Source organism: Aquarana catesbeiana, linkage group LG01, assembly GCF_042186555.1.
Source record: "Aquarana catesbeiana isolate 2022-GZ linkage group LG01, ASM4218655v1, whole genome shotgun sequence".
NCBI lineage: Eukaryota > Metazoa > Chordata > Amphibia > Anura > Ranidae > Aquarana > Aquarana catesbeiana.
In genome coordinates this window covers 56743394-56767205 of record NC_133324.1, presented here as the reverse complement: position 1 = coordinate 56767205, position 23812 = coordinate 56743394, and the positions used below count along the sequence as shown (strand labels likewise).

The 23812-nt window shown below is 43.4% G+C and overlaps 1 protein-coding gene across 2 annotated transcripts in view; it reads right to left on the bottom strand.

Moving 5' to 3' along the window:
- Positions 1 to 23812, bottom strand: part of SETBP1 (SET binding protein 1) — a 277298-nt gene that overhangs the window by 9758 nt on the left and 243728 nt on the right. For both annotated transcript variants that reach the window (XM_073618763.1, XM_073618770.1), the window contains one exon: positions 7533 to 7691. In XM_073618763.1, the coding sequence (XP_073474864.1) occupies positions 7533 to 7691 (159 nt within the window). The remainder of the gene's footprint in view (positions 1 to 7532; positions 7692 to 23812) is intronic.

The following is a 23812-nucleotide window of genomic DNA, read 5'->3' as shown; positions in this document are numbered from 1 at the left end:
TAAATGGAAGCTGTTATGATAGAAGTCTGAATACCCCCGGATGATTCAATCCATCAGGTTTATTCTCTGGGCATGTTTAGCTGCATTCTTTTCTTCATATGCGGAGATTATACAAAGTGCATCACAACAGCGGAGGGCCATCTTGTGTAAACACACAATGCATTCAACAGATCTCTTCATTAGCGAAGAACGCGCCTTATATTTTCCATATGTTGGGTCACGCACCAATGTTTATACAGTGAGGAGGGCAGATAGAACCAACGTGAGTGTTTAAATATTAAATCCAGCTCTTAATTACTCAGAACTCATTATGCAGTTTATCGGTTTAGTTTTGCCTCGGGACAACTGAAAAAGATTTTATTTTTTATTTTTTTTTAGACAACATCTGGGCCCCCATCTTAGCCGTCTTCCCAGAGAAGACGTTTTCAGAGAGGTCCTCGTTAATTACAGGAAACTCACGGTGCAGACCAATTTTCCCATTAACAGTTTCTTCCTTTTTTTTTTTTTGTGTGCATATTCCTTACAAATGATTTTCACATCTGGACGGCAGATATCCCGTTATTTCAAGTGAGCTTCATAAAAGAGACATTTTTGGAGTCTGCAGCCAAGGCAAGGCTTTGCATTATAAAAGAACATACTAGAAAATTGAATTTAGTGTGCTTTAACTATTTAACCCCCGAAAAATTTACCCCCCCCCCCCCATGACAAGGCCATTTTTTTATGATACGGCACTACATTACTTTAACTGACAATTGCGCGGTCACTGTACCCAAATAAAACATATGTCCTTTTTTTTCCCACAAATAGAGCTTTCTTTTGGTGCTATTTGATCACCACTGCAGTTTTTAATTTTTGCGCTATAAAAAAAAAAAAAAAACCCGACAATTTCAAAACAAACAAAAAATTATTTATAATATATAAATATAAAAGACCGACAATTAAAAAAAAAAAAAAAAAAAGTGTATATGAAAATTTTTTTTCCCACAAAATGTGGAAAATTTCAAGAGGTATGAATACTTTTGAAGGACACTGTATGTATATGTATATATATATATATATATATATATATAAATAAAAGACCGACAATTAAAAAAAAAAAAGTGATATATATATATATATACACACACACACACACACACACACACACACACACATACATACAGTGTCTTGCAAAAGTATTCATACCCCTTGACATTTTTCACATTTTGTCATGTTACAACCAAAAACGTAAATGTATTTTATTGGGATTTTATGTGATAGACCAACACAAAGTGGCACATAATTGTGAAGTGAAAGGAAAATGATAAATGGTTTTCAAATTTTTTACAAATAAATCTGTGAAAAGTGTGGTGTGGATTTGGATTCAGCCCCGTTTACTCTGATACCCCTTACTAAAATCTAGTGGAACCAATTGCCTTCAGAAATCACCTAATTAGTAAATAGAGTCCACCTGTGTGTAATTTAATCTCAGCAAAAATACAGCTGTTCTGTGAAGCCCTCAGAGGTTTGTTAGAGAACCTCAGTGAACAAACAGCATCATGAAGGCCAAGGAACACACCAGACAGGTCAGGGATAAAGTTGTGGGGAAGTTTAAAGCAGGGTTAGGTTATAAAGAAAATATCCCAAGCTTTGAACATCTCACAGAGCTCTGTTCAATCCATCATCTGAAAATGGAAAGTATGGCACAACTGCAAACCTACCAAGACATGGCCGTCCACCTAAACTGGCAGGCCAATCAAGGAGAGCATTAATCAGAGAAGCAGCCAAGAGGCCCATGGTAACTCTGGAGGAGTTGCAGAGATCCACAGCTCAGGTGGGAGAATCTGTCCACAGGACAACTATTAGTGGTACTCTCCACAAATCTGGCCTTTATGGAAGAGTGGCAAGAAGAAAGTCATTTTTGAAAGAAAGCAATAAGAAGTCCTGATTGCAGTTTGCAAGAAGCCATGTGGGGGACACAGCAAATAGGTGGAAGAAGGTACTCTAGTCAGATGAGACCAAAATGTAACTTTTTGGCCTAAAAGCAAAACTAACACTGCACATCACCCTGAACACACCATCCCCACTGTGAAACATGGTGGTGGCAGCATCATGTTGTGGGGATGCTTTTCTTCAGCAAGGACAGAGAAGCTGGTCAGAGTTGATGGGAAGATGGATGGAGACAAATACAGGGAAATCTTAGAAGAAAACCTGTAGAGTCTGCAAAAGACATGAGACTGGGGTGGGGCTTCACCTTCCAGCAGGACAACGACCCTAAACATACAGCCAGAGCTACAATGGAATGGTTTAGATCAAAGCATATTCATGTGTTAGAATGGTTCAGTCACAGTTCAGATTTAAATCCAACTGAGAATCTGTGGCAAGACTTGAAAATTGCTGTTCACAGACGCTCTCCATCCAATCTGACAGAGCTTGAGATATTTTGCAAAGAAGAATGGGCAAAAATGTCACTTTCTAGATGTGCAAAGCTGGTAGAGACATCCCCAAAAAGACTAACGGCTGTAATTGCAGTGAAAGGAGGTTCTACAAAGTATTGACTCAGGGGGGCTAAATACAAATGTACCCCACACTTTTCAGATATTTGTAAAAAATTATGAAAGCCATTTATCATTATGTGCCAATTTGTGTAGGTCTATCACATAAAATCCCAACAAAATACATTTACGTTTTTGGTTGTAACATGACAAAATGTGGAAAATTTCAAGGGGTATGAATACTTCTTCAGGGCACTGTATATTTTTTACTTTCTGCTATAAAACATATCCACTAAAAGAAATTGAAAGAAATTGAATTTCTTCATAAATTGAGGCCAATATGTATTCTGCTACATATTTTTGGTAAAAAAAAAAAAAAAAAAAATCTCAATAGGCGTATATTGATTGGTTTGCACAAAAGATATATCATATACAAACTATGGGATATATATATATATATTTTTTTTTTTTTTTGACTAGTAATGGCGGCGATCAGCTGCTTATAGTGGGACTGTGATATTGCGGCGGACAAATGGGACACAAACACTTTTGAAATTTTTGGGGGACCAGTGACACTAATACAGTGATCAGTGCTAAAAATATGCACTGTCACTGTACTAATGACACTGGCTGGGAAGGGGTTAAACACCAGGGGCGATCAAAGGGTTAACAGTGTTCCTAGCCAGTGTTTTAGTGTTCTGTGTATGAGGTGCTTTTACTAGGGGAAGACATGGATCCATGTTCATTGGTTGCAGAGACACAGGATCCACGCCTTCCCTCCTGTCAGAATGGCGAGCTGCCTTGTTTACATAGGCAGACCAACATTCTGGCTCTCTACCTAATGATCGGGTACCGGCAGACATCGAGTCCGCGGTACCCGCAGATCAGCTCGGGTACCTCGGCCCATGTGTGCCCCCTACCCAGGAGTTTAAGATCACGTACTAGGTATGTGATCCGGCACAGCAGAGCCACCTTGGCGTAGTATATGTACGTTATATGGTCGGCAAGTACACTTAATGAGGAATTCCACACTTACTATTAAAAATAACATTTTAAATCCTAAAAACTGTCCCTGTATACCAGTAAAAAAAAAAAAAAAAAAAAAAAAAAAAGAAGTAGGTGCAGCAATTTAATTCCTGCGGAGTAACACTATGGTGGTGAGTCACACATTCACAGGAGCGTGATCCAACCTGCACTCGCATGGTTCGCAGACCAGTTGGCTCAGTCTTTACGGAGTAGTTGAAGAAATAACACGTGTGTGCGTTACGCTGTTGGTGGACAATGAGTGACAGGAACCTGGAGCAGCGAATTAACGTCAAATTGTGTGTGAAGATTGGCAAAAGCGCGAGTGAAACGTTATCTTTGCTACAACAGGCTTATTATTATTATTATTAAGCACGATTTATATAGCGCCAACAGTTTACGCAGCGCTTTACAGTGTAGAGGGGGGACAGCACAATTACAGTACAATACAGAAGGGACAGGAGGGCCCGGCTCGTAGAGCTTACATTCTAAAGGGAGGGGGTGGTGGTACAAAAGGTAATAGATGCAGGGAATGATTTGATGGGGGTGGCTTGGGGACAGTTGTTAGGTGGGTGGGGGATAGGCTTCCCTGATTAAGTGAGTTTTCAGGGATCTCCTAAAGGTGGACAGGTTAGGGGCTGCTCTGATATACTGGGGCAGGGAATTCCAGAGGATGGGAGAGGCTCTGGAGAAGTCCTGAAGACAAGCATGGGAGGAGGTGACAAGGGAGCTAGAGAGCAGGTGGTCCTGGGAGGAGCGGAGAGGACGATTTGGGCGATATCTGCAGATGAGGTCGGTGATGTAGCTGGGGGTGCTGTTGTGGATGGCCTTGTATGTTGTGGTTAGCATTTTGAATTTTATATGGTGGGGTAGGGGAAGCCAATGAAGGGATTGGCAAAGAGGGGTAGCAGTCACAGATCGATTAGTGAGGTGTATTAGTCTAGGAGCAGCATTCATAATAGACTGAAGGGGGGATAGCCTGCTTAAGGGTAGGCCATTAAGGAGAGAGTTGCAGTAGTCAAGGCGGGAAATATTCAAGGAGTGAATAAGTTGCTTTGTGGTGTCATTAGTCAGGAAGGGTTGAATTCTGGAGATGTTGCGGAGGTTAAGGATGCAGGATTTAGCCAGTGATTGGATGTGGGGGCTGAAGGAAAGGTCAAGGATTACACCCAGCACCATGGCATGTGTGGAGGGACCAATGGTTGTGCTGTTGATCTTAATGGTAAAGTCATGGGGGGGGGACCCGGGAAGGAGGAAATATTACAAGCTCAGTTTTAGAAAGATTGAGTTTGAGAAAGTGGTGTAACATCCATACCGAGATGTCATTCAGTAAGTTTGAGATCTGTGAGGAGATCGAAGGGGTGAGTTGAGGAGTGGAGAGAGAGATCTGGGTGTCATCGGCGTAGAGGTGGTATTGGAAGCCATGGGAGGTTATCAACTGGCCCAGGGAAGAGGTATAGAGCGAGAATAGGAGGGGCCAAAGGACAGAGCCTTGGGGTACCCCAACCGAGTGAGGAAGAGGAGTAGAGGAAATGGAGTTGTAAGTGACACTGAAAGTGCGCTGAGATAGGTTGGAGGAGAACCAGGATAAAGCAGAATCACAGAGGCCAAGGGCTTATGGTGAACATTCCATGAAGAAACATTCTATGAATGGCATAGGTGGTTTAAGTAGGGTCGGGAAGATGTACACAGATGCGCAAGAAGTGGACAGCAAAGGACGCAAGGGATGAATGCAAATGTGGACAGAGTGGGAACCCTCATACGCTCATGCTGGTTTTTTTTTTTTTTTTTATTATTATTACAAGGGGTTAGTTCACTACGAGTCCATAGAACATGGTACAACCGTGAACCAACATTGTTACTTGGAAATTCTGAAAAGGTTACAGGAACCTGTTCAGGGGAAAAGACCGGAACTTTGGCCTGACTAGTGGAGTCTCCACCATGACAATGCTCCTGTACAAGCTTTTTTTTACAGTCCATTTTGAGGATTAAATTGTCACACCTATACATATACTTACCAGTCCTTAAAGCCTAGCGTTGCCTTGCTTATGGGGAAAGTTCATCCCGCACTGCTCCTCCCTGGTGCCGCCATATCAAATTAGTTTTCAGGACGTGCGCAGATCTTTGCCAGGTCTATGGCATCTTCTAGATCCAACTGGCATGTCTGCGTATGCACTGGACCCCTTGCACATACACAGACACACTGTGGACCCCGTCAGTAAACAGGCAGACATTTGTGCCGTTTCTGGGCATACAAGAGATCCCGCAATTTTCCTCTTGGGATGGGCAACATAGAAATCCCAGGAGGCAGTTCACAGGACTGCACAAATGCCACAACGGGTCCCAGAATAAGGAAATGATTCCGGATGGCTACACTTCCAAAAATCCTTTTATTGAAGCTTCATATGACAAGTGGTTGACGGATGGAGCAGGGGACAAAAAGGTAGACGCGTTTTGTGCAAATGTTAGCGCTTGGTCATTATCCAGAGTAACCTGGGGTGTTCCTGCTCCTAGGCGAGAATGACAGATCTGAACTTTAGGGGGGGGGGGGGGGGGCGCGCGGAGAGGGTAGTACACCTGGAAAAAAAAGGGTAAAGGTCCACTTTAAGATTTCTTAAAGCAGATGCAAGTTCAAAAAGTTAAAAATGAAATGCAAGCAGGAAAAGCATTCACCAACGGCAAAATATGTTGTCTTTTTTTTTCTTTTTTTAAATAAAACATTAGAAATACCTTTTTGTTTGGAAGGTTTTAACTGTGGTCATGTGGCCAGTTCTTCTGGAATGGTTGAGTGGTGAGACAGTTGGATTGATGAGAGTGTGTAACCTACAATGACATCAATCCACCATCCCAAGAACTCCCCAATTAGGTGATTAGGCTTGCAGGCATGCCTGCGTGTGCACAGCAGCCTGAAGATGTACAATGGGAGCACGCATTGAGAGGTGACAACGCTTTCACATTGAGTGCATCTGGTTGGGTTCCATCACTGTTCAGCTATCAGTTTCAGTTTTCCACCCAACTCCTTCGACAAAAGTTGATCAGAAAATTGAGTAGTGCCAACAAGGCCACCTATGGCTTGAATTTTGAGCGTTTAAACAGGAAATGGATGAAGTATCCTGTGTACGGCAGGCTTAAAGGCAGTCCGTGGTCACCCACCACCCAATTCAAATCAGATTCAAAGAAAACAGTATAAAAAATATATATATATAAAATCATGTCTGTTTTAAAATGAAACCCATAAGCACAGAAAGAAGCAATTACAGTCTTTAAAAATATTTTTGCAACCTTTATGCTTCCCCTATCATACTGGATACTACTATCTTCAGATGAAAGATTCTGTGGACACTGTGCTGGATCAAAGAAAGCATCCCCAGTATCACTCTAGAGTAGCATACTCCCCCTTGAAAGCCCCTGGCAAGGATAAGCATACGCATTCACATCCAAAACTTTTGCCACGGATGCAATTTTTCACTTGTTTAGTACAGCCGGTATAATACGGCCAAAAGTTTGTGGGCACCTAACCATCACACCTACATATACTTGAGGGAACATCCAATACCAAAACCATGAGCAAAATTAAGGAATTAGCCCCCAAGTCAGCTATAACTGTCTCCACTCTTTCTACAAGAGTGTGTGTCCATTCAGCCAAAAGAGCATTTGTGAAGTCATGAACTGATGTTGGATGAGAAAACCTAGCTCACAGAGTTCCAATTTTTCCTAAGGATGTTCAGTAGGGTTGAGGTCACTCAAGTTTCTCCACACCAAACCATGTCTTTATGGAGCTGGCTTTGTAGAAAAGGGAGCAGTCATGATGGAACAGAAAAGAATCTTCCCGAATCTTTTGCAGCAAGGTTGGAAGCAATTGTCTAACATGTTTGTATGCTGTAGAACTTCCAGTACCCTTCGCTGGAAACACGAGAGTTGACAACATAATTTTGGCCATAGGGTTTTTTTAGGCATTCCCCCCACCACAACCCTGGGTAAAACAAACTGGAGGTAGTGAAAAGTAAGCACTGTTCTACTACACGGAGTACTAACCTGATTTGTTGGATGATGAGAAGAAGGAGAGGAGAGGGTTTGGAGGCACGGAGGCAGATTCGGCTGCTGGCTTCCTTTTGGTCAAGTTGTTGGAAGATGTAGTTTCATTTTTGTTATGCTGAGACATCTGGTCGGCTTTCTGATGAGCACTTGATAAAACTGCACAAGAAGAAAAAGAACATTTTTTGAGTATATTTATATTCACAAACTATGTAAAGAAAAATGCGTTCTACTTTCTTGCAAGCAACTTGAATTTTGCTTATGGTTCTAATTGAAATATAAAGAGACTCTCAGCTTTGTCGGAACACCATACTTGAAAGAAGACCTTTTACCTTTATTTAAACCTTTTCCCAGTCATTTCACACTTCATTCTAATTTACTCATATGTAAATTAAATTTTTTTTAGTTTAGTAAAAAAATATACATTTTTTGCATTCTCCCTACACTTCCTTTTTTCTTGCCTAGGCCAAAGCATCATTCTCCTCACACTTCCTTTTTTCTTGCCAAGGCCAAAGCAACATTTCCTCAGTTGACTAGAGTATCCTGGGATATCAACATCTCACAGCCCAGAAGGCTACTGGTCAATAAATGACAAACAATTGTGGGATTGCCAAGATTTTGTGCTTACGCAGCATTGTAAAGTAGTGGGCCAGGAGTCAAAGTCAAGAAGTGATACTGGCAACTGATGATCCATAATCCAGGAGAGTGGTGCAGAAGAAGAGAAGCACAAGGAAAACGTTGGCTATGAAGAAGATATCACTGGATCCTATGGACAAGTAAAGCTGGCCAGGCATATGCTGATCGAAATTTGGATGGTTCGGCTGGGACCGGACGAATTTCAATCATCGTGTGGCCATGCCAACTCAACAGAAGTGGAAGGGACATGCTGGGATAACTTTTCTCGACCAGCGGTTGAAGCTGCTGATCACTATAATCTGACACCAGAGTGGCCCCGCTGTCAGAATACATTGTACTAGCAGAGAAATGAAGGCGGGGGAATTCGTCCAGGGTAGACTTATATTGACATGTCATTTTAAAAGACATCAAAGCAGATCTACCTGTTCACCCAAAACCCAGCATCTCAAAACTACACCATTTCCGCCACCATGCTTCACAGTTGTTATGTCTTTGGATTGCAGCAAACATTATTCAAATCCTACCCACTCTTTTCTTTTTTTTGTAAATACCTTTGCTTATTCAAGCTGCCCTATACTACCAATATTCTTGCCTAGGCTACACAAAGCCTCCTGAGATATTCATGTCTGGCATTCCCAGGAGGGTTTTGGGGGCAATCCACAGCACATGCACTGTGGCATGCCACGTAGGAGGGGACTGCAAGAACCAGGCCAAGACAGCTGACTCTTGATGTCATACAGGAAAGATGGCTGTGTGGGACTCTGTGTGGGGAGGCACAGCAGCAAATTACGCCAGGACAACGCTTGATTTGCTGGATGTGTATGTGTTTTGAAGATACTCCAGCAAACAAGGTAAGAGGGGATATAAAAAAAATAAAAAAATGGATAGGTGGTGAAAATTCCTCTTTAAGTAAGCGGCAAATTAAAGCCCAATTACAGCAATAGGTATTTATCTCGTTTGATCTTTTAAAATGCCTGTCAGGTTTTTATTGCTGCTGTCTGCATTCCCATTAGGTAGATTCACCCTCTCTATATATACACTAGTGACCATTACCACTGAGAGTGAAAGTGAATGAAAATCCCAATTGGAGAAGGCAGAGGAATTAAAAAATGGATAAAAGAAAACCCTATATTGACTTTCGATTAATATTTACAATAAAAACCCGCCCGCTCCCTGCTGAACAATAAGACACATTTTTAATAAACGCCATATTATGCATTAAATGGACAATCAGGTAATTACAATCCCCCCCCCGTGTAAAGTCTGCAAATACTTATGGCTTATAGTAGGCATCTGAAATGTGTAACCAACCGGCGTGCCGGCACGAGCCGGAGTAAAAATCGATGTTTGCGTTTTAACCCATTAAACAAAACCTCTTCTGAGACTCTTCAGCTCTGAAATATCGTCCAGAGACCTGGCGGGTGGATAGGAAGGGGCTGCCTCTTGTTACCACGGAGACCGGGTTCAAGGTTAAACTACTACCAAATCAGACTCGGTGACAGGCCGCAGCTTCTAACAGCTGTGCCTCCGACTAGAAAAGACGCCGCAGGTCAGAGAGCAAATGGATTTTCGGCCCCTGGAGAAAGGGAGGATGTTGTTGTTTCGTAAGAAAGCTCATTTCAGATCTTGGAGAAAGCCCTACATGAAGGGGTGGAGGTGCAAAATGGCTTCCTTGTAGTAAAACACTAGGAGAATTGCCTAAGCTTGCTGAGGTGGTATGATTCTTAATGCATGTCTTGGAGGTCACCAAATTACCCATAATCCACCAGACCCGACTGATGTCACACAATGATACGTTCCGTAATTAACAAGCTACAGATTTCCTGCACCATTCCAGGCTGACTTTGGATATATAGACCAGTCTCTTGTTATGGGTGCAGGCCAACTATGGGGTTCATCTCATCCCCCTTCTCTCCAAGTCCTCGTACAGGGAAAACAGCACCCCCGCACATAAAGGAGTAATTTCATTTTTCTGAGCAGCATATCCATCACACGAAACTCTTCACCTCTCACGTGTTTCTCTCAGAGCCTAATTGTTAAAAGAGTATATAATAGGCTATCTTTAGGATTAAGCTCTTAGCGTGAGGTCCATCAGAGGTGAGGAGTCTGGCAGGGTGGATTATCCACTTGGAAAAATAAAGTTTATTGTACTCTACACCTGGGTTGTGGCTTTACCTGTATGACGCCTTAGTCTGCGCAATAACCTAACGCCTCGATGCCAAAAACTGCCCAACTCCCCCAATGCCAAAAACTGCCCAACTCCCCCGATGCCAAAAACTGCGCAAGACCCCAATGCCAAAAACTGCGCAATACCTCAATGCCAAAAACTGCGCAACACCCTAAAGCCAAAAACTGCGCAATACCTCAATGCCAAAAACCGCACAACACACCAATGCCAAAAACGGCGCAATACCTCAATGCCAAAAACTGTACAAAACCCTAATACTCCATCACTGCAAGCTGTACAATACCCAAACATTATTAGCTGTGCAAATACTCCAGTACAATAAGCAGCAAAATATTCCAGTACCAATACCCGGTCATAAACTACGCAGTATTCCATTGCCAAAAGCAGCACTACCCCGTCATAAGCTGCACAACACCCTAAAGCCAAAGGCTTGCACAGATCACTGGTGCCATGCAACGCACAACCCTTCGGCGCTATGAGCCACACAACTCTCCCGTTTTATCAGGGGCACAACCCTCCAGTGTCATCAGCCACAAAATACTTCATTTCTGAGCTTGTTTTCATCTTCCTTTTAGTAGAGTATTCTGTTCCCTACATAGCTGCTACAAAAAACCCTTTGCTGCACATGTACAGCTGGTTAAACTCAAATGGACTTTTAGAAATGATTTACTGAACTTAACACCTTCCGTAATTTGTGAACTAAATCCCAACGCCATAAGCCGCACAATACCCCAACGCCATAAGCCGCACAATGCTCCAATGCCATAAGCCGCACAATGCTCCAACGCCATAAGCCGCACAATACTCCAATGCCATAAGCTGCACAATACTCCAATGCAATAAGCCGCACAATGCTCCAATGCCATAAATTGCACAATGCTCCAACGCCATAAGCCGCACAATGCTCCAACGCCATAAGCCGCACAATGCTCCAACGCCATAAGCCGCACAATGCTCCAACGCCATAAGTCGCACAATGCTCCAACGCCATAAGCCGCACAATGCTCCAACGCCATAAGCCGCACAATTCTCCAACGCCATAAGCCGCACAATACTCCAAAGCCATAAGCCGCACAATACTCCAATGCAATAAGCAGCACAATACTCCAACGCCATAAGCTGCACAATACTCCAACGCCATAAGCTGCACAATACTCCAACGCCATAAGCCACACAATACTCCAACGCCATAAGCCACACAATACTCCAATGCCATAAGCCACACAATACTCCAACGCCATAAGTCGCACAATGCTCCACCGCCATAAGCCGCACAATGCTCCAATGCCATAAGTCGCACAATGCTCCACCTCCATAAGCCACACAATACTCCAATGCCATAAGCCGCACAATGCTCCAACGCCATAAGCCACACAATACTCCAATGCCATAAGCCACACAATACTCCAATGCCATAAGCCACACAATACTCCAATGCCATAAGCTGCACAATGCTACAGCGCCATAAGCTGCACAATACTAAAATGCCATAAGCTGTACTATACTCCAATGCCATAAGTCGCACAATACCCCACTCCTGAGTTTGTTTTTACCTTTTTGATTTACATCATCTGGCCGTTAAACAACGAAGAGTTGGAAGAGAGACGGTCAGGAGCACAGTATTCTGAACATTATGGAAGGGGTCAAGTTGAAGGATCTGCAATAAACCCTCACTGCACATGTACAGCTGGTTAAACTCAAATAGATGTATAGAAATGATTTACTGAACTTGACACCTTCTATAATTTGTGGAGTATAAGAAACCAGTGGATAGTATAATAAAGGTTACTTAACAAGCACAGTTCCACTCAAGACCCCGTGCCCGAGAAAGGCAAACTTATCTTTCAAAATGGCAAGATTATGGAAGAGGCAGAAGGTCTCGATAATTCCTTTAATATTCATTAATCTTTCTGAACTCGGATGACGGATTCTTGTAATAAGGCAATAAAGATGTGCTTTTATTGTCACAAGGCAGCCAGCGGAGCGGTGGGGAGGTAATTCCTCCCCAAAATGAATTATGTATCCCCTCTTCCCCTATATCCTTCATTTAGAATTTCCTAATACTTCCTCCATTGAAAGGGTATGTACTCAAACAAAATGGCCTACTTCTGGTCAGTGTCTGGACACATACACATATATACCACTGCTTGGGATTTTAACGCAGCAAAGGCAACATTAGGCGCTTACTGGATATCTGGATCAACGGGTATTTTTCTATACTTGCAGCATTTTTAGAGAGATCAAACCTGGGGAAATGCACATTTATTGCAGAGATGGATTCATTTTTTTATTTTTCCCAGACATATACTTTAACCTCTTGCTGCCCACGTAACCCATATGCCTGGCGGCAGAGGGTGGACTTCAACGCCCACACATACAGTATGTGTCTATGGGTGGCAAAGCTTTCTGTACAGAGAGCATGTTCCCAGCACAATGACCAAGCTGTCAAAGATAATGATTAATAGACAGCGAGTCCGGCTTTCCGATCAGGAGACCGATGTGACAGCCAATCACAGTGGTCTTGTGATCGGACGATCATTCCCACCCTCCACTGTAAAGGCCGCACTAAAGGGACGCCGAAGTAGGGCAGGAATGGGTTTAGGGTTGATGTGTGCGTATATGATCGTGACTTGCTGCCACAGGCCATTTTCTTTTAAGCTGCCTCTCAACTATTCAGTACAAGTGATCTGGGCAGCTGTAGAGTAGCCCAATCACATTTACAGTAATGTAAAGTGATTGCTATGCATGTGAGATATTGCCACAAACTTCGAAGCAAGAACAATAATTCAAAGTCCATCTTTAACCGTTAACTATAAAATGATGAGCTGTAAAAACCTTTTAAAGTGTCTCCTCTAGACATTTATGGGTACTGTAGTTTTTTGCCATTTCATGGGTGTGCAAAATTATAAGGTTTGTATTGTTTGGTATCTATTTACTTGATGCAGCCTCCTCTTTAATATTTTCCCAAAAACGTGGGTTTATTATTGTGTTTGTGTGCACTAAAAATAATTTTAGTGTATGTTTTTCCTAAAAATATAGATTGGATAAACAGTGGTGCAAATATTGTGAAACATTGAAACTGCTACCATTTTATTTTACAGAGCCTGATTTCAGAAAATACCGTATTTATCGGCGTATAACACGCACAGGCATTTTAAGAGGGAAGTTTCAGGAAAAAAAACCTACATTTTAAATAAGAAACTTTGAAGCAAAATAAGAGTCAGTGCCCATCTGCAGCCTGACCATTGCCATCAATGCCCATCTGCAGCCTCACAAGTGCCATCAATGCAGCCTCACCATTGCCTCAATGCAGCAGCCTCACCATTGCCATCAATGCAGCAGCCTCACCATTGCCATCAATGCAGCAGCCTCACCATTGCCATCAATGCAGCAGCCTCACCATTGCCTCAATGCAGCAGCCTTACCATTGCCATCAATGCAGCAGCCTCACCATTGCCATCAATGCAGCAGCCTCACCATTGCCATCAATGCAGCAGCCTCACCATTGCCTCAATGCAGCAGCCTTACCATTGCCATCAATGCAGCAGCCTCACCATTGCCATCAATGCAGCAGCCTCACCATTGCCATCAATGCAGCAGCCTCACCATTGCCATCAGTGCAGCCTGATCGAACAGAACAGTGGTCCAATGGCGGCCCAGGAGACGGGGCTTCCTATTACAGAGGCCGCCAAGTAAACAGGAGATTCTCACTGTATGTAATCTGACGGCGCTCATCCCACCCCGCTCCCTGTCCCCTCTGAGGCAGCTAAAATTGAAGTATTGGCGTATAACACGCACACGCTATTTGCACCGGATTTTTATGGTAAAAAAGTGAGTGTTATACGCCAATAAATACAGTATATAGTTATTTGGGGGGTGGAGGGGTGCAATAATTCTTTTAGTGCAAAAAAAAACCCCAAAAAACCCCAGATTTTTCATTTATGCAAAGAACTAAAAAAATGCTCTGGATGCAAAGTGAACTTGCGTCCTTCACCTTACCTGATGCTAGTATTTACCATCCTTGCTCTCTCCCGCCACCTTGTTAATGAGCTGAAGCCCAGTAAAAAGCCCATGTGAAATCACTTGGGCCTGCTGATTGGCAGCTTAGAGACCCATGGCTGCATCATGGGAGAAAGGAGAGAAAGCCACATATGCTCCACCTAAAGTTACAGGTAATTTCCTTGGGTATGGTGGGTAAACAAGACCAGTGTTGCAGTACTGGCAATCTACTATCAGCAATAGAGGTATTGGGCTATTACATGAGTGGTCGAAGTGCAGGTCCACTTTAATGAAGTGGAACTCCAGCAGACAGAATGGAGAAGGGTTCCTGTAAGATTTTATATTGCTTTGTCCCTGTTGGGAGAGCTCTCCATCTCCATGTAGGCAGATGCAGTTTGCTTTCTCCACTGCTGGTGGCACATGTCCGCAGCAGCAACAGTTCCTCTATGGTTTCCTCGGTCATAGGGCGGCAGCTATCCGATTGGATGCTGGCACCCCATGTGACTCTGACGGCCATCTTGGGTTAGACACAGTCTATTTAAGACCCTGGCTCCTGGGTTGGGTGAGCATTTTGCGAGTGGATAGAGTGGGGAAAGGTCACCCATCTGTCAGTGACAGTGCTTAGCATCAGGGAAAGGTTCTGGAGGAGTAGCGAAAGTGCAAGGACATGCCATCTTTTGAGGAAGCCTTCCCATTTGGGTGAAGACCAGCCAGGCCACATTCCCGCTCCTAGAAACAGGCGCTGTGGGCACCTGTGGTCCACCACTCTACTACCGCTTGGATGTTACAACTTTTGAGAGCTCCCGGTCGGGTTGCCTTCCCGCCGGGCCTGTTTATTGTTTTCTGGACTTCTAATATAATATTTTCTTGTTTTTGCATCTGGACTGTGTGTTTTCTGCCGCCGCCTCACGCTGCACCTTCCCACATCCACACTACCCATTCTAGTTAAACTACAAAACAGTTCAAGCAGCAATTACATTAATCATTACATGTATCAACTGACTGTTGAAAGTGGAATTTTCCTTTAATGGACCCCGACGTTACCCCCTCCCTTTGGGCCAGTACTCAAATGTGGACAGATGGCAGCACTTTGAACACAAGTGTTGGTTGTTTTCAGAAGCACACAGCCATCGTATGTACTAACACATACGCTGGAAAATCTCTAAGACTCATTACTGAGCCGGCATCCCCTTCTCCCCCCCCCCCCCCACCACCACCACCTCCTTTATCTGGAGTCACTCACTTAGAAGAACTAAAGGGCTGATGATAGCTCTGAAAGCTCCCAGGAATTAGATCAGCTGAGCGATAGTGATAAACTCCCAGTTAATAAACCCACTGAGCTCCTTCCACCAGAATGATCAATTTCAGCATGTCCAGAGGCACACCGCTCTGCGCCGCCTAATACCGCGAAAATTCAGCTTCAGCGTCCGATCCTGCCACAGAGCACTCCCCAATAGACCCCCTACACACTATGCAGCATTTTCACAGGTGCACGGCTCCCAACCATCCCTACTCTGTGGGGACAGTCCTGCTTCATAACACAGATCCTGCTCTTCTTTATCCACAGCTGTCCTGATATTGATTTGTTTAAATCAATATATTAAACGGCTCAGTAGCAAAAAGATTAAATTGCGCAGACTGAAAACAGGCCATAAAGTAAGCACAGTTTACAATGTGTACAGATGGCCGGGTAAAGAGTCCATTGCATTAGACATAATTTTTCATAGTAAAACCTTCAGTACATTGTTGCAATAGATGCACTTAAAGCATAAACTTCACCCAAAAGTGGAAGTTCCGCTCTTCCTCCTTCTTCTTTACATTTGGCACTTTTTACTTTTTTTGGGGGTGGGGGGGTTGGGGATCATATACCTGATTTTGACAGGTACCCACTCCCCCACTTCTGGTCAGACCACCATGGTGATCTGAGAGGAAGTTTGGCCTCCCCTCCTTCCCCTGCAGCTTTCTGGGACACACCACAGGTCCCAGAAGACTGTAGGACTAATTACAAAGCGGAGCGCAGTTCGAGCATGTGCAGTTGAAATCTGGTTGTGAAGTCGCAAGGCTTCACAGCCTGTTTCCCTTAGTGAAGATGCTGGTGCCTGCACCCAAAGCCGATTGAAGAATTGACTTGGATGAGGACAGCGTTGGATCCAGGGGCAGGTAAGTGGTCTTATATTAAAAAAGTCAACAGCTACAGTATTTGTAGCTGCTGACTTAATTGTTTTTTTGGAGACTGGAGATCTTCTAAGTCTGTGAAGGTTCTCCAGATCATGGTATATCTAGTAGTAGTTAGTCAAATTCAACTTGACTTGTAATGTAATGTCAAAGAGGTTTCATAGCTTCTCCAAGCCACCTCTTCATTTCACAATAAAACTGAAGAAGTGGCTTGGAAACTACGAAGTATCTTCCACATTACAGAGCAACTTTTTATAAGATTCTACTTATCGGGGTATAGTGAGTAGTAGTTAGTCACAGTCAACTGGACTTGCTCTATACCGTTGAAGAGGTTTCGCAGCTTCTCCAAGCTACTTCTTCAGTTCTAATGAGACAACTAACATTGAAGCTGCAGTGGCTTGGAGAAGCTGCGAAACCTCTTTAAAATTATAGAGCAAGTCCATCTGTGACCAACTGCTACTAGAAATACCCCCATTGATAGACACTTCCTAAAAAAAAAAAAAAAATCTTACTTAGTAATCAGGGTAGATAGTTGGTCACATTCAGCTGGACTTGTTATGCCAAAGACGCGCTTTTTAGGTTCCAAGCCCGTTTTTAAAGTGATTGTAAGGGTTTTCTATTTTTTTTTTTTTTTTTTTAACCGTAGTGCACTCTCTGAATTAAGGTAAAAAATGTCCTAGTAGTAGTATCGCTCCCTCTCTCTCCTAAATACGAGTCCTCATGTCATCCAGCGCCATGCCCGTCTATAGCGGATCTCTCCCCTCTTTCACAGGTTCTGCTAAAGGCAGTGGGAGCCATTGGCTCCTGCTGCTGTCCATCAAATCCTGAGAGCAGCAAGCGCTTGCTTTGGGGGCAGACACAGAAGAGCAGGAGCAGAGAGCGCCAACGGGGGACTCCAAAAGAGGGGGTTAAGGCCGCTCTGTGCAATTCCATTTCATGATCCCTTACAACCATTTTAAGGCTTGCCTAGTCCAGAAAGATCTAACAGCGTTAAAGTGGTTTTGCATTCCTTGCATTAAGGTAAAAAATGTTTAGGCATCAGCATCCCTCCTCACCCCCTTTTCCTTTTACTTACCTGAGCCCTGATTCAATTGCTCTTCTCTCCTGGGGCTCAGGATTTAGCCATGGGAAGCTGCTTCTCATGGGGGGCACTGGACAGAGAGGAGGTGCCAGGAGCGCTGGTGGGGGACCTGAGAAGAGGAGGTTCAGGGCCGCTGAAGAGCAGGTAAGTATAGACATGTTTGGTTTATTTTTTTGTGTTTTTTTTTTGGTGCTTTTTTTATGGTTACAAATCTGTTTAAGTAAACCAGAAATTAATTTTTGATGTGATCTAGTTGATCAGCAGCACTAAGATGCACAAAATTATAAAAACAAGTATTTAAAAAAAAAAAATGCAACAAGGTGCTTTAGCAAACTAAATGTCATACCGTTAGGGCTTACATCTACTTTAATCTTAAAAAAAAAAAAAAAAAAAAGAGATTGAAGGCCTACTGGAACAATCTATTCATATCATAGCCAATCAGCTGCTCCCTCACATTGCGCTATTCTCAATACATTTATTTCATCTGACAAGTCAGATCTGAAACAAAACAGGACTCCAGCATAAGAGCTCAATTATCTCTCTGCCAGAGATGTCTTGATGCTACTTAAAGGGACCAGCCTGGCCTTGAGGGAGAGCGTACCGCTAAGCAGCGATCACTTTAGAAATAAGCTTTTACTTAACCACTTCATATTGTCAAATGGAAGGAGAGATTACTGCCATGGTAAGACTAATGCAGCAGATAATGCGGGCGAAGATAAATGGTGTTTAGGACATCAGCTGATCAGTGCTGGGTAAAATGAACCTAATTCCCAGACACAAGGGGGGGGCGGCAATATGTGGACTGAAAAAAGCTTTACCAGTTTGACGTTAGCTGGAAGCTCAGTGAATGAAGGCTCAATCCAGGCCCACCACAGACAGGGATGGTGGCAGGTGGCTCCCCATAGTTGGTCCATCAGGTCCCGCCATAACTCCTATGTCTGACATCTGTAGTTGCTCCACCAGGACTCACCAAAATACCTTTGATTGCCATCTCTAGTTGGTCCTCCAGGACCTGCCATGACATCTTTGGTTGGTCTGCCAGGACACAACACCTATGTTTGTCATCTTCCGTTGGTCTGCCAGGACCCGCCACGACACCTATGTCTGACGTCTTCAGCTGGCCTACCAGGACTTGCCACAATACCTATAACTGACATCTTTTGCTGGCCTTCGAGGACTTGCCACAACACCTATGCCTACATCATTCATTGGTCCGCCTCGACATTAATGAGGTTTGTCCAGAAAGCAATGAGAATTATATTTTAAAAATTATTATATTGAAAAATTTTACAATTGAACATGGTCTCCCTCAAAGTGTGCAACTTGTGAGTGTACACAACGCTCCCAGCGATTTTTTTTCATTCTTCATAGCATCCCTGGAAGACTTCAAGTGGGATGGCGTTCAGAGCATGCGTAGTGGCTCTTGGGCATTATCCACACTACCAAAATTGTGTCCTTTCTCATGTTCAAATGCTGAGTCACAATTTCATAAACAATTGACTTGCTAATTCCCGTTTCCTCTGCAATAATTCTGATAGTGAGCCGCCGGTCAGAAAAGGAACAGAATGTGGATGCAGTGAGGTCTGTTCTCAACTGCGACCGTCGGCGCACTATAAGAAAGATTGCAGAGGAAGCGAGAATTACCGAGTCAATTGTTCATAAAATCATGCCTCAAGATTTGAACCTGAGAAAGGACACCATTGTGGAAGTGTGGATAATGACCAAAGAGCCACTACGCAGGCTTTGAAGACTTCCAGGGATGCTATGAAGAATGGGAAAATCCCTGGGAGCGTTGTGTACACTCACAAGGTCCATACACTGAAAGAGACAACGTTCAATTGTAAAAATTCTCAATAAAATAATTTTCAAAATATTCTCATTACTTTCTGGACACACCTCTTACTTATGACAATTTTAGTTGGATCACTATGACTCACCACAACACTTATGTGAGCCTAGCGAAAAGCTTGTTGTCCATTTGTGTAGATGGGAGAACAACTGCTAACTGATCAGAGACTGAAGAAAAAGTTGTAAATTCAAACCTTTATAAAAATTGTATGGAGACAAAAATTTTGGTAACTGTTTACAAAAATGTTGGCTATATGTACACTTGCCTTTCTTTCGTTCCTCCGCTGCTGTTCAATGCAGGGGGTCGAAAGAAACAACCGCTACTCCCGGGAACAGCACTGGGCCAATCATATGGGGGACCACAGCCATGTTTAAAGTGGAGGTAAACCCTCACATATACCCAGTGAAGTAAACAGCCTCAGATGGTACACAGAGAGATGAAACAAATCTCTCTACATAAGTTTTACTTGTATATCTGCTGTCTTCAGCTTTATATAGAGTTTAGAAAGTGCACATCATGTTAGAATTTTCTCTTCCCGATTCACCTGTGGGTGTGGATTCTTGCCATACACTGCGAGAGCCGATTGGAGGAAAGGCACACACCCCCTCTCCACATAGGCAGAGGAAGGAAGAAATGTGCTGTGAAATCGGGGTGGATTTGATTTAAATCAACTCGATTTAAACCATAATTTTTAAAGCGCAACTGTCATCTTTGTCCCGCATCGGCTTCTCCTCTGACCCTCTGTTGACTCACTGACATTCTTATTCACTTTAATGGGACGGCTGGTGATGGGGCAGTGACACAACAAGGTGAGGAACGTGGGGGCAGCCGGTGAGTGGATGCCCGCTAACAGGCACTGCCATGATGTATCTCAAATGACAGGTGCTCTTTAAAATTTAAGGACTTATTCTTGCTGGTAGAATCTTTAATATTTGCAGACAAAATGAAGGTTTCCTATTTAGAATAATAAGCTGTCAGGTTAGTAAAACAGCAATATCAGAAGTGATTCAATCATACAGTTTGTAGTGTACATAGATTTGCAAAACAATGGAATAAGGGAATATTCCTGAACTTTGTTTTAGCTCATGGTTACCGTGAAATTGTGTGAATGCATCAATGCAGTGCATGTTATCTCAGCTTGCAGAGCTTGGATTCATTGAATGAGTTTACCAAAAATGTAAATATTGCAGAATATACAGCCTCATGCTACATGCTGAATAAACTAAATTATTAATGTATCTTAAATAGAAAATTATCTTTAGATTTTTACTCCAAAAGCATTTTATTAAAATACATTTGAAAAATAAACAAAAAAAATCCAATTTAAATTAAAAAAAATCTGATTTTTTTAATTAAAAAAAAAATAAATAATTGATTTATATCCACCCTGCTGTGAATAGACCAGCTCTCTGCTAATCTATTTACAGCACCCACCCCGACACAAATTTCAGCCTGGTTTTATCACAGTTGATGGAGAACTTGTTAGAAGTTATCATGCAGATAACAGAAGAACAGAGCAGGAGAAAGCCACAGGACTCAGGGCTTTGACAAGAGATAAGAAAACACTACAGATATATGTGCCCAGCTCAAATTTGATGAATGGGGTTTACATCTTCGTCTACTTTAAGCTACTACACCGGTGACTTCTAGCTCATACAGGACTTTTCTTTAGAGCAAAAATAAGGGTAGAATATGCATCTGTGGAGGGCGCATTAAAGTGAACACTAGCAATTTCTTTTTTTTTGAGAGTGTTGGATGTAGTTAGGGAAATCCTATCCCGATGCCATCTAGGACCCTGACAAAGAGGTTCCTCCACTCTCAGCAAGCTAAGCTACCACTGCCATGGACCCGGGCTCATCGTATATTCTTATAAAGAAGCCACTAGAGGGTGTATAATACAATATTTCCTTGTTCTGTGTCTGCTAAAGAGACCATCGCACCAACTTTAAAAATTGCAGGTCATAGACTTTCCCTTCTGGATGTCTAATAATGGTGTATGCTGGCCCAGCTCCTCCTCCCTCACAACATAACTTTTATGTAGCTGCTGGGGGTTGGGTGGAATGGGGATACTATAGAGCAGTGATGGCGAACCTTGGCACCCCAGGTGTTTGGAACTACATTTTCCATGATGCTCATGCACTCTGCAGTGTAGTGGAGCATCAAGGGAAATGTAGTTCCAAAACATCTGGGGTGCCAAGGTTCGACATCACTGCTATAGAGTGTCAGCTCTGAGTCTGCTTCACATCCATAAAAGGTGGTGGCAAGCAGTCTCGGAATTTTAGGATGTCTACACAAGGGAGGTGTAGACACGATATTGACGCAAACATGCTGCAGTAGATCAGCAGCACTGAGATGTAACAATGAATTCGATAAAAGGGTAAAATAAAAGTAAAATTGTAAGATACACAATGTTTAGCAAACTCGTTAGTTTAGCAAGTCATTCATTTAGGGCTTATACCTTCTTATGCTCTGCAAAGCATTGCTGCCCAAATCGGGCCAGTGCATAAATGTTAGCACCCTGCCAGCCAAAGATTGCTTGCAAGATGTTTACCAGCATTCCCAGAAAAGTGCTAGTCTTGCACTATGTGATGTATTAATTAGATGGGTGTCTGTAGGTTGTGCTATTCAACAGTTTCCAGGGTGTACTCAATTATCTTCACTGCCTGGAGAACATCTTGTCCTATATGCCAAGTGTTAAACAACCTGCTACATGGAAACAAGCAGCAATAACTTACTATTAATATTGCAGATTACATAATACACAGCTGTATACGCGGAATGTACTGCGCACCTCGCACACTGCAGAGCAGAGAGTACAGTCTGTGCCTAAAAACAAAAGCAAGAAGAACGCTGCTAGCCTAGAAATGGAGAGCTATAGAAAAACACAGGATTTAAAGAAAAACAGCAGGCAAAATTCATATAATCCCAGGATTTCAATAATATTCCGCATATATAAGGATTTCAATTATATGCCCCACCTATATGCCTAGGACCAGATGTCTATCTTAAAAGCCTGTAGGTTCCATTGAATCCTAGGGTTCCTTAGGAGGTTGCTGGGGTTCCTTGGAGCTGTGGCTGATTGACCTCCCAATCAGATGGAGCCTGCACAGTCCCACGGCCAGTGGCACCAAAGACCTTTTTTTTTTTTAACTGTCTACAAGGGTGCACTGCTACCGTAAGGGCACTTTCACACTGAACTGCGCCGGGCGGTTTTAACCCCCGCTAACGGCCGAAAAAGGGTTAAAAGCACTGGCAAAGTGGCGCTTTTGCGCGCTGCCCATTGATTTCAATGGGCAGGGGCGCTGTAGGAGCGGTGTGTACACCGCTCCTACAGCGCCTCAAAGATGCTGCTTGCAGGCCTTTTTTTGAGCGTCCTGCCAGTGCACCGCTCCATTGGAGTGAAAGGAGAGGCGCTTTGCAGACGCTATAGCACCTGTAAAGCGTCTCAGTGTGAAAGGGGTCTAATGCCGCGTACACACGGTCGGACTTTTCGTCTACAAAAGTCCGACAGCCTGTCCGACAGACTTCCGACGTACCTTCGGCGGACTTGCGGCAGACTTTCTTACGAACGGACTTGCCTACACACGACCACACAAAAGTCCGACGGATTCGTACGTGATGACGTACACCGGACTAAAATAAGGAAGTTCATAGCCAGTAGCCAATAGCTGCCCTAGCATGGGTTTTTGTCCGTCGGACTAGCACACAGACGAGCGGATTTCGGGGTCCGTCGTACTTACGACGTAAAGATTTGAAGCATGTTTCAAATCTAAAGTCCGTCGGATTTGAGGCTAAAAAAGTCCGTTGAAAGTCCGGAGAAGCCCACACACGATCGGATTACCAGCCAGCTTTAGTCCGTCAGCGTCCGTTGGACTTTTGTAGACGAAAAGTCCGACCGTGTGTACGCGGCATAATGCCGCGTACACACGGTCGGACTTTTCGTCTACAAAAGTCCAACGGACGCTGACGGACTAAAGCTGGCTGGTAATCCGATCGTGTGTGGGCTTCTCCGGACTTTCAACGGACTTTTTTAGCCTCAAATCCGACGGACTTTAGATTTGAAACATGCTTCAAATCTTTACGTCGTAAGTACGACGGACCCCGAAATCCGCTCGTCTGTGTGCTAGTCCGACGGACAAAAACCCATGCTAGGGCAGCTATTGGCTACTGGCTATGAACTTCCTTATTTTAGTCCGGTGTACGTCATCACGTACGAATCCGTCGGACTTTTGTGTGGTCGTGTGTAGGCAAGTCCGTTCGTAACAAAGTCTGCCGCAAGTCCGCCGAAGGTACGTCGGAAGTCTGTCGGACAGGCTGTCGGACTTTTGTAGACGAAAAGTCCGACCGTGTGT